Below are 16409 nucleotides of genomic sequence, written 5' to 3' on the forward strand. Positions count from 1 at the left end.
TGATCAAGACATGCATATCCTTTCCTCTCTGAAACTTTTCTCCCCAAAATAAACATTCCTCTTTCACAATTTAATGTCTTTCTAGAAACCCACTACTAACATTTCACAGCACATTTGAAAAAATAGATGCTTGCAGCCTATCAAGTAAAGCATTTTGCTTAAATTACACACTCCTCTTTCATGAAATTCCAGCATGTGGTTTTGCCTGGGACTGACTTTCAGTTTCTTCCTTGACTTAGCTGTGTTCCTGTCATTGCTGGGCCTGCACAAGAGAACACTGCAGGCCCATATTCTCCTTCATGTTAATCAACATAAAACCCATTAGTGTGTTGAGGAGCAGATAAAGATGGTCAGCCTTATCACTGAGGGTGCCAAGGGCAGAGAGATGGAGGTAAGGAAAGGCAGGGAAGGAATCCATGCCTCTGGCTGGGCACAGGTGATCTGTGTGCTAAGCAGAGCTCCAGATCCTGACAGAGCCCTTAACTGCAGTTCCTAAGTGTAAATGGAACCAGTCCATAATTACTGTACAACCAAAGAACCTTCCCCTGGTATTTCAGATTCAAGATGAATCCATGACTGCTTTAGTAAGCATCAAGACTTCAGTAAATTTTAGAGCTGAGCAGAAAAGTAAAAATACCAAGAGCTGAAAGTACCTTTGTACTTGAGACTGACCTCCATCCACAGCTTCAGTTACCTCATAAAACTCTGAAGATCTGAATAGTTGGTTAATTGCATTTATTTCTCATGTCCTCTTATTGAGAGATCCATACTGAGGCTATGAGAGCACTACAGCCATAACAACAGCAGATGCCAAGAGGATAAAACCGATGTAAAAAGCAAACAAAGAGTAAGGTTAAACTTCTTTGGACTCCTAAAAAAACCCCAAACCCAACAAAACCAAGATGAAACCCAACTGAAATGATGAAAACCAGATCAAAGTGCAACTCACATCCATCCCTCCTTTCATCTCAGCATTTCCAGTTCTGAGATAAGATAAAAAATGATATAGTCTTTCAGTTTATAACGTAACAGTCAAACATTTGGCATAAAATGAAGAGACTGGGTGCTAGCTGAACCTCAAAGCATGTAGCTAATGATTTCAAACCAGCTCAAAGGCTCATAGAAATAGCTGATCCTTCCAGCAGCTGATAGGAATTGCACAGCAGGGCTCATTAGTTGGAAAATTCTTGGATTTTCCATAACAAATGCCTCAGAATTGTTCTCACAGTATTTTATCTCACATATTGAAGGATTGCAGAAGAGGACAGCCTGTTTCTCCAGCACACCCTTCTGCTGGATGGCTTTCTGAGCCTGCAAACCCAGAGCTGCTCATCCTCCCTGCCAGGCAGGAGCCTCCACCTCCACCAAACAGAGAAAAACCATGCTGGAGAGTTTAAAGTGCTCAAAAGTCCAGCCCAGAAAGAGAGAGCTGCCCATGGCCAACATTTCTAAAGGCAAAATTACAGCATGTGGGAATTACAGATCTGCAGGCAAACCAGCAATTTGTGAGGAATTCAAGTGACCAGAAGCGACAAATTAGGACCACAACGCTAACAAAATTAGACACAGTCTCCTTTTAACCCCATCTCTATTTTAAGAGCTTTTTTTTTTTTTTTAAAGAGGGTTTGTATTTATTTTGTTGTTAAAGTTTCCATGACATTGGGCTGAGACTGTTTAAGAACAATGTTCCTCCATCATTTACTCTCTTTACCTTAGGATGTGTAAAATTATGCCCATGCCTGTTTCTCTCATGTGTAAAATTATGCCCAAGAAGGTTTCTCTCAGCCCTTGAACAGTGACAGAGTCACCCAGCAGAGATAAAATTCAGTAGCCACATGAAAATTTCAAACATGCTGCTTGACTGGAGGCTGTCAGCTCTGGGATTTCTTTTTTAGGTTCCCTTGCATTCTTCAGTCTTCTCCCAACTGGAGGCAATACTAGAATCAAAAGGCAGCTCTTTCCCAATGAGATTCTCACTCATCTACAAGTCAACAGACTGAACTATGGAAAAACAAAACAAGAACCGAGCCAATTTCCATCCTCTCCACTCAATAACAATAAAATCACACAACAGCATCTTTAAAGCCCTGCCTGTTCATTTGGATAATTACTCTAACAGCCCATCTAAGCACGGCCTCAGCCCTGTCCCCAATGGAGAGACCAAAACCTGAAAGAGAAGGAGGAAACAGCTCATCTGCTGAACACAATGTTCGGAAATGTGAGGTGAACATTCCTCACCACAGCAAGATAAATGTTCCCACCCCACAAAGAAAGGGTTCATATTTCATATATTTTCCATTGTTTGAGCTTGCTTGTACATAAGCAACTACATTTAGCAATTACCAATGGGAGAGACTGAGCAGCTAAAAAGATTATCAGGTTTTTAACAATGCAGCAGCAGAATCAATGAGGGAGGCTGCACCCTGTTCAGTTCCACTAATGTTCTCCAGTTCCAGCAGAGAGACACCTTGCCATGGGTACTGTTACCTGTAACACTCACTCATGGGATGTGCATCATCTGCTGCACAAATGAAAATTACCCATCACAGGAGAAGTTATCCACAGTGAGGGGGCTGCAGCAATGCACTCCCAAGGAAGCCAAACACCACCAATTTAGTACTTAATCTCAGCAGGGCTCTTAAATAGATCCCCTGTGCTCATCCTGTCTCACTGGTGTCTTCAGTAGTGGAAAGGGAGTGGATACACAGCTGTATGGAACCACAGAATTCTGGATTGAAACAAGTCCATACTTTGAAATGTGAAATATTTCAATGAGATGGCTTTGTGACATAAGGAAATACCCTGTAGGTAGTGATGGAGAGGGTGCTTTTGGACCGGTTTGACTCCAAGGAGTTCATCAGGCAGTGAAGAGCACACAGGAAGGGCTTGCACAGCCCTGGCAAGTCTCACAGCCTGGTGCCTGTTCCACTCTCATGTGCTGCTGCATCTCCAGCCTGCCCAGACAGCAGCTGCTGTGACTGGCACAGGGTCCTGCCCAGGGAAAGGGCAGCAGTCTTGTACTCAAGGAAGGCCCAAGGATCTCAATAGAAACAGCAAGAAAGGCTTTACCCACCTACAAAGGGTTTCAAAGAGAAGTCTGCAGTGTTGCAAGAGTGACTGCTCCAGCTCCAATGACACAGCATCCTCACACAATTATCACTGCCCAGCAAGTGCTGCCTTTATGTGTTCAACAGAAACCTCCTAACACTGCCTGCTCTAGCTTTCATTCTGTGCTCTGAAAGCACTCCTCTACTGGACCCTTACAAAATAATGCAGAGTGTTTATGGACAAAGACAAGCTTTAGAAGGCTGGCAAGGAATTAAGTGTCCTTAGAACTATTAATTGGGATGGAAGGAACAGGGAACACTTATCAGAGCAGGCTGCTGGCACACGAGGTCACAGCAGCAGCCAGACACGGCAGGTGCAAGCCATGAAATCTGTGTGCACATTCTGCAGGGACAGCTTCAAACAGAGCTGCTCTTCTCTGCTCTGGCTGCTGCTGCTGCTGCTTAATTTGATTACACACAAGTGAGAGCTGGGGGAGGGAAGCAAGGAGAGGAGCAGGACCCTCGGGCACCCATGAGAAGGCACTGGGCACCCACAGCCGCGGGCTCTGAGCAGGACCCCGGGAATTGCAGGGGCACCAGGCAGCTGCCACGGCACGAGCCTCTGCGAGACACAGCATGACTTGCTTTCCCCTCAGCAAACCACAGGCCACATAGCAATTTGGAGTGGAAAGATGCTATTCTGGATTTAAAGGGAAAGGAATCTGCCTAAAGAAACAGATCCTGGAGCAGGAGGGTCTGCAGTCCCTGTGTGAACACCCCTCACACACACTGAGACCCTTGGTCCCTAGCACTTGTGGGTGCTGCATTCTTCCAGCTTCCCACCAAGCAAGTCTTCCAGTGCCTGCCTTTCTAAGAACTGCCAAGAGACTCTCCTGTAACAATAATCTCTAACCTAAAATTATCCAAAGCGTGCTCTTGCTTCCCTCTAGCCCTGAAATCTTACAGAAGAAGCCTAGGAGAAGGAGCCTGTCCTTTAAAAGACAGAATAATTCAGTCTCTACTGAATTCTGGGTTAAAAGGAAAAAAACCCAAAGCAAAAAACGCAGAGTCTAGAATCAGGTCCTCCAGACTAAGCCCAAGAATATCACTAAAGAAAAATTTCTCTTGTTGGGATATTTAGAAACAAGATATTTTTAAATCTACCTTAAAATTTTTATGACACTACCTACCAGAGTCTAATTATACTTTCATAATTATATGTATTAATATCTAAAGTGTGTAATTACAAAGGAGCTGATGTATTTTAGAAATACCATACTTAAAAAACAATTTTTTTAAAATAGAAACTTCCTGCATGACTTTAAGATCTGTATTTTAGTTCTTCTGTCTTGATGACTCAATACTAGCAGAGGCAACTGGAGAGCACATGTTTGAATGGAAGCTGCAAATAGGGATCTTTCTATATTGTGTCAAAGGCATTGATCAAAAAAACCACCAAAACCTTGCTCCTGCAAAATAAAAGAAACACCTGATGACAGTGGAGAAATAAAATAAAATAAGAAATAAACAATTAATAACAACAAATTTTCTTTTTAGCAGCTTTCTTCATTAAAGCAAAAACTTTCATGCATTTGTTTTAATCTACAAGAGAACTGGAGCATTGAAAAATAGAGATCTTGCCAGCCAAAAGGGTGATTAATGGAATTTACAAACATCTTAATTATCAGATCAGTGATACAAACCTACTGACTGTTGTGTCCATCCATGCCTGAGCCTGCCTGCTGTTTTCTGGCCAGAAACCACAGGTGGGGCATCCATGACTGCCTGGACAGTGGGAGCTCTCCCAGTGCTGGGCTCAGGCTGTGCACACAGAGCTCTTCTGCAGGCAGCAGGGGCCCAGGAAATCTCTCCCACTCGGGCCTGAAGTGGTTTGTGCTTCAATTGCACAAGTCTGAGTGAATAAAACCAAACATCATCAGGTTACAAAGCCCAGGGATTTCTAAATGGTGATGAACGTATTTCCCATTCATGTAGAAAATGAGAAGGGATGGTATAATAGAGCTTGACTAAATATTTAAATCAAAATTGTTAAATCCTGATTCAGATTTGATTGCATCTGCTTACAGACAGAGACCTTTCTCCAGCCACTCACATAACTCCTGGTTTTATTCAAACATCAGCTCCACTTCTGATTTATTCTTGTTAAGTGGCTTTCAGCAATGCAATGATTTAAATGCACACTTGAGAGGCAAATGTAAGCTTGCAATAAGGTGCAGTTTGACATTTAAACCATTACATATTTTTGAACATAATATGGCTACAGAAGCATTACTAACTTTGGCCACTTCCAGATAGAAGTTTAAAAAGCACAGTGAAATGCAGGCCAAAAGTGATTTATTTCTCTTTTCTTCAGCAACTGTTGAAACTCTCTTGATTCACAGCCCAAAAACCTGAAAATTTTGATAGCTTTGTAGTAACATAAAGTGCTGCCACTGCACCTTAAACAGCTGGAATTGCCGACATGTAAGAGGTGAAAATTTCAACTACTTAAAAATATGTTTCATGAAGGAAATAGCAAGTCACCCTAAACTTTAGCAGATCTGCCAAGACCCTTCTATAATGAAGTAATGAAGAGAACTCGTTAATTTTATTGCCTTTGCAGCTTTTCTGTACAGTTCAAGGTACACCCAGAGCTGAAAAGCAACAGATGCTGGGGAGGTGTTGCTAACTGCTCCTGAGCACCCAGCATCTCTGTACCTGTACAAAGGAGATGAAATAAACACAGAGGTGAAGGAAATAAAGTTATTTCCTCAATATACTAAGAAATGCTGTTGGAGAGAAAGGCAAGGGAGGAGGGCAGGAGATGCACTCACTATGGCTCCCAACAACCTCATGTTCTGACCAGTGACTCAAGGTTTTTCATTAGGGATTGAGTAATTGCTTGTGTAGTCTGTATGAGCACCAGCATCACAACTCCTCCCATTTCAAGGGGAAAAAAATCTTCCTTGTCTTAATACCAGCTGGGAATAAAACAGGCAAACACCAGATATTAACTAATCAGCACATTGTTCTTACAGTCAAAAATCAATGACTAGAAGCCAACACTTGGCATTTTCTGTACCTTGTTATAGGAAAATCATCATGGAGAGATTAATGTTGGCCCTTCCAAGCACTATTACTCAGGTACTTTGGTACTTCTGAGTTATAAATTCCTGGAAAATTGCAAAGGAGAAAAAAAAAGTCTCATATCCTAATACGGTTACATTAAATAAATTTTTGTCCTCTGTTTTCTCTTCCCATGAGAAAAAGAACTAACACATCCAAGCCAGAGCTGATCAGGAACTGTCAGTTTTAATCAGAGCACTGTAGCTGTCAGTCACCAGTGGCCCTTGGGTATTTTGTTTCCTGAATATATAAAAGATTGTTATCCTGAAAGTTAGTCAGCATTTCTGCCTGCTGGACGGAAATAACAAGACTATTAGGAATGGTTTAACACTGGTATAAGTGCAGCAGAATTTGAGTTCTAATAGCTCAGCACACCAATGCAATGACCCCTCTTTATGAGCCACACTAGTGCAATAGAAATAATTTCTCCTTATTGCATAGTTTGCACTGTTGGTATTTATTAATAGTGTTGCAATTCTGTATTAATTATTATTTAGCACTGAGAACACGCCTGAAACTGCACAAAATTAGTGCCTGGCCCAAAGTGCTGCAGCAGCTCTGATTCAGCATCCCATAAACAACATTTCATCCACCAACCTGCCCAGGGACTGAGGCCTGGGCAGCAGTGGCACTTGGTCAGCTGATGTCACATCAATTTATTTACATCCTACAGCTTGGGACAGCCAAGCCCCAGTGGGTCTGGCTGAGGCAAAGTTTACAAGCACCAGTCTGATGGAAAAAACCACCCAACACTAAAGGCAATGTGAAAATGAGAATACAGAATCTCATCCAAAGTTCTCAGAAAAGAAATCCTGTCATAGTCTCCCATTTTCAAATGAAAAGTCTCACTGAAGAGGAACACAGCAAGAGCACACAGTGATTTGTGAACTTCCCAAACTGCCCACCTGGTAGGAAAGCTGAACTAAAGCAGCTGCCTAAGCCAGGATGAAAAGCAAAACTTCCAAGGTCATGACCACCACACAGCACAAATCATGAAATGCAAACGTGACAGGCAGAGAGAAGTGAAAATCACAAATCCACAGCAGGGCAAGACCCCCCCCTCCACCTTTCAGATCCATACTGCTTTGTTGGCAAACCCTCCTGAGGGATCACTTGTCTGAAATGAGAATATGCAGAGAGCACAGATCAGCAAATCCCAGGACAGCCATGGGAATCAGAGGTAACCTTCAGGCAGGTTTCACTCAGGCCCTGCACACTTCACACAGAGACCAGACCTGCTGCCACTGTCACTTCACCCATTTTTGTTGTTTTCCACGCTGCCAAGAACACAGAGCTGTATTCTAGGACAATAATGATATGTTACAAATACAAATAGGGAAAATAGGAAGCTATGAAACAAATAATTAACTGTGATCTGTTATTTACAGAATTATTGGCAGAAGCCTGAACAAGGAGTAAGATGGATTACTGCAGTTTTGGTTCAGTGCAGCCTTAAAATAAAAAAATTAAACAAAAAAATCATCACATGCCAAGGCTGAAAGGATTTTCATTCCAGCATGGGTTCTCTCACTCTGCCAGCCAAACTCCAAGCTGTTACTGCAGCTATTCTCCAGATAAACACTGGTCTTTTCCCCCTGCTCTTCTGTTCAGCTAGTGCAGTTGCTGGCCACCAGGAGAAGCATAAGAAATATATAAGAAATATATTTAAAACAACAACAACAACAAAAGAAACAAACAAGAAATCTCAATAGGAGGTAATATTGCTCACCAACAACATAACCCTGGTATGTTCATATTGCTCAAGTCTGAACTTAGGAAAGGCAAGGCACAAAGCCTGGTTTTTCTTCTGTATTTCTCTCCCTTCTCTAAAGCTAAAATTGGTCTGTGATTTCAGTTGTGGCAGGAGATCAGTTCTGGAGAAGGAGGATTGGTTGATACCTATCTCCTCAAAACCAGAAGCACAGAAGATGTGGGATGTTGTTCTCACAACATGCTCCATTGCTCTCTAGAAGGTTCAGCCTGACAGAAGACTTCTGCAATTTTATATCGTGAGAGATAACGTGGTGGTTCCAGCCATGCCTTGTGCAGAGGCTGCCCTGAAACACACAGAGCACCATGAAGAGTGGACAGAGCCACCAGAGCATCCTGAGCAGCTCCTTCAGGAGCCTTCCAAAAGAAACCTTCAGCCCCTCCTGACTGTGACAGGCCCAAAGTCATGACCACAAGTGGGAATGATTCCCCACCCCTTCAGTCAGCCAGGACCCCTTACATCCTCATCCTCCTGATTTTTTACACGCTGCTGTAAAACCAGGAGCAAGGATATTGGTGCTCCCTCCCTTTCACTTCCTTTCCCTGCAACCCTACAGAAATAGCTGGGTTACATCAGACAAAAACACTCAAAATAACAATGAAAACAGATGTGTCAAGAAGAGAAAAGCCGTGCATGAGGTGCCTGCTGTGCTCAGCAGTTCAGCAGTTCTAGGTGGGGTTCAACTCATTCAGTCAATGAATTGCAGGGGGAGAGGTTTTACAGCACAAAAGTCAAAGGGGGCATCTAATAGTTAAGAACTCAGTAGTAATGACTGGGGGATTGTTGTTTGGTTCAGGTTGTTTGGGGGTTTCTTTCTCTTATTTTGCCCCTACCTGTCTCAGATTTGCCTCTTGATTTTCAGACCAGTTCACCAAAAATTCAATTTACAGGAGAGGTCCATGCCAAGATGTGTACTCAAAAGTTTTCTGGAAACCATGAGGTGTTGTTCACCTCACTTACACCTCTCTGGGCTCTGAGCCCAAGCCCATTTTGCTCAGCTCCCATTAACTTCCCTGGCCCCTTAGGCACCTCACAGGTTCTTTGCAGGACTCATTTTGCACAAACACATTTTTTCTAGAACATTCATCACCCTACATCCATATTGCCAATTTCCACAAAACTCCCTCAGCCAGAAGGGCATCATCCTCCTTTAACCATTTCCAACAGACATCTTCATCCTTTCTCCTGTGATGTTCATCATTTTTGGAAGATGCTGTTTGTAAACTCTTGTTGAAAGCTGCCCTTTTCTTCCCTCCTCACCCCTTGGCTATACTGCCTACCAAAAAGCCACATCTGCTCATCCTCTGGGACCCTCCCACCGACCAGTGCTGTCTCTTGTGTCCCTCTGGCTCTCCACCCTTGGCCTGCAGCTCTCTGATATATCTTGGAGATATGGAGACAGATGTGGACTGTAAGCACTTTGGAGGCACCACCTGATTCCATAGAAGCTGCACAACAATGTCCTGGTCTATAATACACATCAAGCAATGATGATGCAAACAGGCAACTTAGAAGAGTTCTGATATCTGGGGTTCCTAATTTTTATCTGTCAAATAAAGTCATGGTTTCCCATTGCATCTTCAGAAGAGGTACCAGGAGCTTCTGATAGTTGTAAGGAGCCTCAAGTTTATAAACTTTACCTTTAGAAACTTTACCTTTACAAACCTTATTTGATGTGATACATTATAACACCATTCAACCACGAGTTCCTCAGCAATTGAAATACCAAGCAAGAGCTATGGGATTTTGTATTCCAGGAAAAGTCACCAGTTTTTAACAATATCTGTTCATATATATCACCCATTGTGCTATGTCATCAGCAGCTCATTCGCTTCTCATGCACAGTGTACCAGAAAAAATGAAGAGTAAATGTTCTCAGTCCCATTTATTAGAATTTAACCCTCTTGCAGCTTGGTGTGGTATTTGAAAAGTCTGAAGGAATGATTACAGATTTCCCACACTTTTGACCAGAGAAGCTTTATCACAAAGCTGCTGGTGTTGACAGTCACAGAGATCAAGGGACTAGTAAGATCATTACATTATTCTTAAGAACACACTCAATATTTATGAGTATATTAACTCCATGTAATAAAGGCCACATTCTCTGGCTGTGATGCCTTGGATGCTTTGGGGATAAAATTAATCAACATGCATGAAAGAGGATCTCAGAGTCAAACAGGAAAATCTGCACATAATAACAAAGATAGTTAGTATCTGGCAAACCTACAGCACAAGGAAGAAAAAAATACTATGATTAAACATAATAAGACTTCACTTGAAATGTAAAATACTCTGGAACAAATCCTGCCAGCTCGCATAAGAATCAGCAAACAGGAAGCAGCAGCCTTTGCAATACAGCCCAGCACACAGGAAAACAACACTGGAGAACAAGATGCTGTGGCACAGTCCCCATCACTGTGCTGCAGAGCACTTTCTGTCTCCTGTTTTGAAGTGCATGAGGTTCAAGTCTCATTTCTGCTCCCAAAGCAGGAGTAGTTGGATTTGAGTCAGTAGCAGGTCCCTGCTGCCCAAGTACAACACTGCCATCCTTTCTCACACCCTCACATGTGTGAGCTGGCAGCACTGCTGCCTCAAGTGCATTCTGTCAGTATCATTTTCTAATATTTTCCAGCATTTCAGCCCTTCCAGAGCTGTGTCCTGGGTGCTTGCACTGCCTCTCAATACTTCCCTCCCTGAAGCTATGAGCACTGAGCACAGTCCTGTTACAAGGGGAGAAGGGGCTCTTTTATCCCATTCCATGTGAGTTCTCTGACTACATTCACTAAGAAACACTCAATGGGGCACTATGTTGCTATCAGAAATGTGAGCTCACAATAAAAAGAAGCAGCTTTGGCTCACAACCTCTTGAATGTCTTTGCACTTGAGAGTTAGTGCTGAACCTTTCCTAACCCTTCAGCTGCAGTCTGTACTACATAGTTGTAAACTCGACTTTCAACTTTCAGCGATCATTTGCATGTGTGTATCTTCAAAGAATGGCATTTGATTTGCAACTATGTGTTGTAATGAGAGGCTAATTAACACAAATACAGTTATTAGCAAGTTGCAGACATTTAAAGGACAAATCCAGCAGACCAAAGTCAGTGACATACTGTGTGACAGGGATAGAGAACCTCAAGGATGAGCTGATACCAGGGAAGGCTCTGCCCCTAACTCCATTACCACAGGCAAATCACCAACATTCTGCAACTTGGTTTCCCCTTCTGTAGTGGGATAGTGAGACTCATTTACTTTGCTGGGTAGTTCTCCAGCTTAATTAAATCGTTACCTTTAAATTAAAGCACTACAGAAATGCCAGGAAGCAGCATCTGAATTAGAAGGTGGAGGTGACACCCTAATGAAGCAAGACTATTTCCATCGTCAACAGCAGGCACAGTAAAAGGTCACCCATGGTATAATTGTGAAACCACATTCCAAGCTTCTGAAGGCAAGATGACTTTTCCCAAAACCTCATTAAGGAAGAAGATATGTCCTAGCATCATGGGATGGCTGAAATCCTGCAGTTTCACAGGAAATCTGCAATGGTTTCATTATTTTTGTTTTCCCCTCGTTTGCTATCGTAATAGCAGTGAAATATCACAGCTTTTGAAAGAATGCTTTCTCCACAGGCAGCTGTTATCAGTATGGTCAAAAACCTATTAAGAAAATTGCAGAGGATCATTTCCCTTCAAGTTGGTAATGCTCAGCACTGATTGAGTTTTCAATCTTTTCTTTACAAGAGCCACAGTAGAGGCACTGGCACTTTTTGTTTGGGACAGCTTCTCCCAAACATCAGTATGTTCCAACATACTCCACACACACACTGGAAATTTCCAACTCTTTGTAAACCTTATTGAAATACACACTGATGCTGTGCAGACTCTTTATTTTTAAGTACTGGAAGAAATTTATTCTGAAACCTTAAGAAACAGGCCAGTCCTCAGTGGAGGCCCATTTTCATCATGCACTCCCAAAAAAGCTGCAAACTTAGTGTCAGGTGTGAAGCTGTGTATGCCCTGTATCTTGGAAACTGCACTCAAGCTCTGTCCCAGATACGAAAAAGGCAAATCCCATCATAAACTCATTTAGTCCATTCTGGGAAGTCATTAAACCAAAACCAGGAAAACAGGCAGCTACTTCCTTGTGTGTTGTACTTGAAAAAAAACAGATTACCCAAAACCAACTCATTATACACAATGTTTATGTTTCCAGAGTGTAAACACCAAGAAACAACACATGTGCTGTTTGCTTTGTAGCAATGCAAAAGCTTTTACTTTTAAGGGCTAGGTGTGCTATAGGACAGGTCAGCCTAGTTCTTTCTATTACATAAGATGCTCTTACATTGACTGGATACATATTATCCAGTTCCTGTGAGGCTATGTTAGAAAATAGTGGCAGATACTCAGGAAATTACAAGTGGAAATAACTCTGTATATGATTTTATCCCAGTAAATAAATACATACTTGCATATACTTTGTATGTTTATGGTTTATATATATATATATATATATATATATATATATATATACTAAATATATACTTGCTTTTTCTTATACTTTTTGGCCAACCAAAATGATTGCAACTAAGTTCTCAAGTAAGACAGAAGATGTACTTGGAGTATTTGTGAGTATTGTGCCCATACTGCTGGATACTCTGTTTGCTTATGTCTGTCTGTCAGCTGCTTGCTAATTACTTTTGAGGCCACTGACCTGCCTTTGACTAAATCTGACAGCAGGAAGAAGTCCCAAAGCTTCCAACACTTTCATTTTAAAAAAATGGTTGGGTAGATGCAAGACTCTTATAAGACAAGAAGAGAAAGGCTACTGACAAAGGTCAACTTATTTGACATCAGAGAATCCACAGCAGGGATCACCCTGGAGGCAAATCCTCAGGAACCAGTTTCCATTGGAACTGCTGCTCTTCTAACACTTGTTTCAAATAGAGCTGGAACCAGAAATTAATTCCAGTTCTCACAACAGTCCACTGGCCTTAGGTAAATCATAACTTCTGATGCTACTTCCCCTGCCATAACGTGGCTGGTGTTAAAATCCCTTATTAGGTTGCAGCAACAATTCATATTTGAAATGTACTTTGAAGGTCTGGAGAGTTGTATTTACTAATTATTACCTGTCTTGAGACATGAGCTGCATATTCAAAGTGCTAGTTGATTCATCTGCAAGTGCACATCACATAAGCATGTGGTATGCACTAAGACTCAAAATACAAAAGTAAAGATTACTTTTAGAGAAGACTTGATTATAAAGTCAGTTTTGAGCTCAAAACATATAATTTTTATTATCACAACTCTTCCATTACACTGGATTTAAATTATTTCATGTTTTAGATTAGCACTTTATATTACACCAGTTTGAAAAGTAAATACCAATTGACAGAAGAGAAAAAGCCCATGCAAAGTTTGATTCTGTCCCCAAAGGCAAGTCTGATGTCTGAGATCTTAAACCTTTGATATCAAGCTGCATGTTAATAGATGAGTTCCACAGGGCAGTTACTGAGCACAGTAATACCAGAGCTTGTCCTAGGAATACCAGCAATCACAGCACTGGGTCTGGCAATGCCACATACAGCAAGCAGGCATTTTTACCTTCTGCTTGGTCAGGCACTCTCCAGCCTTTCCAGAAAAGAAGATGCTTTCAGTTCTTGCAGGCAGAAAAATCAGATGGCAAAGGTCTCAGTGGAAGTGCTACAGCAAATAGGTGAACTAGATGTGATTTTTAAATTTTTTTTTTAAGATTGCATGATGGGGGGAATAGCTTCCTAAAAAGGAAACTTGCCATGCATTAAAGGTGCTTGGTAGAAAAACTCCACTTAGAGAGGTCCCTATTTGAGGGCAAGGGAGCACACTACAATTTCCTTCAATAATAACAGGTTAACCTTCTATCTTCAAACTTCCTTCTGTAACAGACTGACTACCAGCTGAGTACTTAATATCTTCCAATACTGGCCTTTACATTTCCTGAAGGAACAAGCCATATCTAAAAAGAAAAACAAAAAAGCCACAATGGTGCCAGCTAAATTCTCCTTCTAATCCTCCCCATCTCCCTACTCCAGACAAAATAAATACAACCTGGCAAATTTATTCTAACAACAGTGACTTAGATTTATGTCCCTTGCTCTCTATCACTGCCCTACAAACATATATTATTTTAATGTAGTATAAACAAATATTGGATTTGCTTAACACCACATTGAGTCCTGGTGATTAAAACATATATATGCATAGAGAAAAATTTATACATGCACAAACCCCTTTGTAAGCTCTGAAGATAAAATTATCAGTATTGCCAAACAGAGAATATGTATTATATTCTAATGGCATGAGACAGTTGATTACCAACAAGCCTACTTCATTTCTAATTAGAAAAAGTTCAGTGATGATCTTCTTCCCTGCTGTTATTGCCTGACAAGAATAAACAAGGAGTCCTCTCTAGGGATGGCACAGTAAACATCCAAACAGGCATTTGCTTTGGAGCTGAGCTTCACCGTAGTAGTAAGTACTGAGGAACATAGTGGCTCACACACTACGGCTGGTCACACACCCACCAGCGCATCATTTCGAGTGTTTACCTTAAGAAAACCGAGCTTTGCAAAGTGCATTGCAGCTGCCTAGCCGCTCCTCCTAGCTCAGCTGTCACCCGCTCGGGAGTTCTGCAGGGAAGGGACCCTCCTTGGCACAGGGCTGAAGGGCAGCCGCCTGCTCCAGGCTGGACGCGCTCCGCAGAGACAAAGCAAAGGGGATTTGCTTCGCTGCGATTTTCACCCAAGGACACCCCGCTCGCCCGTCTCCCCCCGTGCGGCAGCAGGCTGTGTGTGTCTCCCCGGCCGCAGCTGCACCTGTCGCCCGCAGCGCTCGCCCTGTGCCGGGATCGATAACGCGTCTGCCATCACCCCGAGCCTCGCCGAGCGCCCTCCGCTCGCACCGTGCTGCGGACACCGCTCCCTCCCGGATCCCAGCGAGCGCCGATTCCATTTCATCGAGCCCACACAAACAAAGGGCGCTCCGCTTATTTTCGATAAAATTCAAACAAACTAGAGAACAATACCGGAGGGGCCGCACAATGGGCACCGGCCGCGCTGCATCCCTCACGCCATCCCTCCTCTCCAGCTCCGGCACGGCGGGCGAGCCCCGCTGACCCGAGCCCGCGACAACCCCGGGGACGGCGGCGGCTGCACCGTGCCCGGGAAGGGCTGTCTTTGGGCAGCGGGGGATGCCCTCACAGCCGCGGGGTGCGCTCACCTGCCACGGTGTACCGGTCCAGGTAGTTGAGCACGTTGCCCACGCTGAGGATGCCGGCGGCCGCTACCCGGGCCCGGCCGAGGGTCGGCGCCTTGCGGAGGGCGGCGGGGCGGTCGAGGTGCTTGCCGGCCGCCGGGGGGTTCATCCTGCCCGATAGGGTCTGCACCTCGCCCTCGGCACCCCGGCCGCAGCAGCCCCGCTCGCCGTCCTCCTCCTCCTCCTCGTCGCCAGATCGGAGCCGCCCGCCGCAGACCGGGCTGCTGCCGGAGGAGCCGTCGCTTTCCAGGCACATCATGGGCTGCGGGAGGGAATCTCGGCGTGCGGGAGCCCGGGCGGGGAGACCGACAGACAGACGGACGGACGGAGAGAGCGACCGGAGCGCGCTCAGCGCCGCATCCCGCGGTCGCCCTCAGCCTTCCCGGGACAGGCCGGCAGTGACAGCCCGAGAGGGGCTGAGCCCGGCGCGGCGGGAAGCTCCGCCCCTGCCCCGCGCCCCGCCCCGCCCCGGCTCGGCTGCCGTGCGCGCCCCGCCCCAGCGGCCCCGAGGGGTCCGTGCGGCCGGCCCGGGGCGGCGCAGCCCTCGAACCGGCCCTAGCAGGTGCCGCCTCAGCCATGCTCTGCACCGGCCCTTCAGCTGTCCAGCACCAGCCCGTAGGGGTGTCCCCTCAGCCCGCCTCGAGGTTCCTCCTCATCCCTCCTCAGACCGGACCCGAAGGATCCGGCAGGCGCTTTAGGTCGGCGCCTCCTCTGTTTTCAGTGTGGCCCTGAAGGTGTCCCCTTCAGCACCCGCCATGTGCCCTGAGGGAATCCCTCAGCCTAGCCAGGAGCGGGTCCTCCCTCAGCCCGCCTCAGACCGGGCGGTTCCTCAGAAAGCTCATCTCGGCCCTGAGGGGATCCCCCCTCAGCCCAGCCCAAGCCGGGCATGAGGAGGTTTTCCCTCTGTCTGCCTCAGGTGATCCCTCAGCCCAGCTGTGAGGGGATCCCCCCTCAGCCCAACCCATCCCGGGCATGAGGAGGTTTTCCCTCTGTGTGCCTCAGGTGATCCCTCAGCCCAGCTGTGAGGGGATTCTCCCTCAGTTCACCTCAGCCCGGGAGAGGCCGGGTCTTTCCTACCCAGCATCACCAGAGCAGTGGGTCATGTAATGAATTTCCTTTATCTACCTTTGTTATTCTTCAGCACTGCACAACGAGCTTCTAACGTACAGGTGGAAG

General features: G+C 44.7%; 1 protein-coding gene across 2 annotated transcripts in view; it reads right to left on the reverse strand.

Moving 5' to 3' along the window:
• Positions 1-15539, reverse strand: part of LOC132082520 (sphingosine-1-phosphate transporter SPNS2-like) — a 135533-nt gene extending 119994 nt beyond the window's left edge. For both annotated transcript variants that reach the window (XR_009419816.1, XM_059486824.1), the window contains exon 1: positions 15198-15539. Coding sequence is in view for 1 of the 2 variants with exons in the window: in XM_059486824.1 (XP_059342807.1) it covers positions 15198-15492 (295 nt within the window). In the remaining variant the exon portion in view is untranslated. The remainder of the gene's footprint in view (positions 1-15197) is intronic.
• Between the last annotated feature and the right edge of the window lie 870 nt (positions 15540-16409).

This window comes from Ammospiza nelsoni, chromosome 21 (assembly GCF_027579445.1).
Source record: "Ammospiza nelsoni isolate bAmmNel1 chromosome 21, bAmmNel1.pri, whole genome shotgun sequence".
Lineage (NCBI taxonomy): Eukaryota > Metazoa > Chordata > Aves > Passeriformes > Passerellidae > Ammospiza > Ammospiza nelsoni.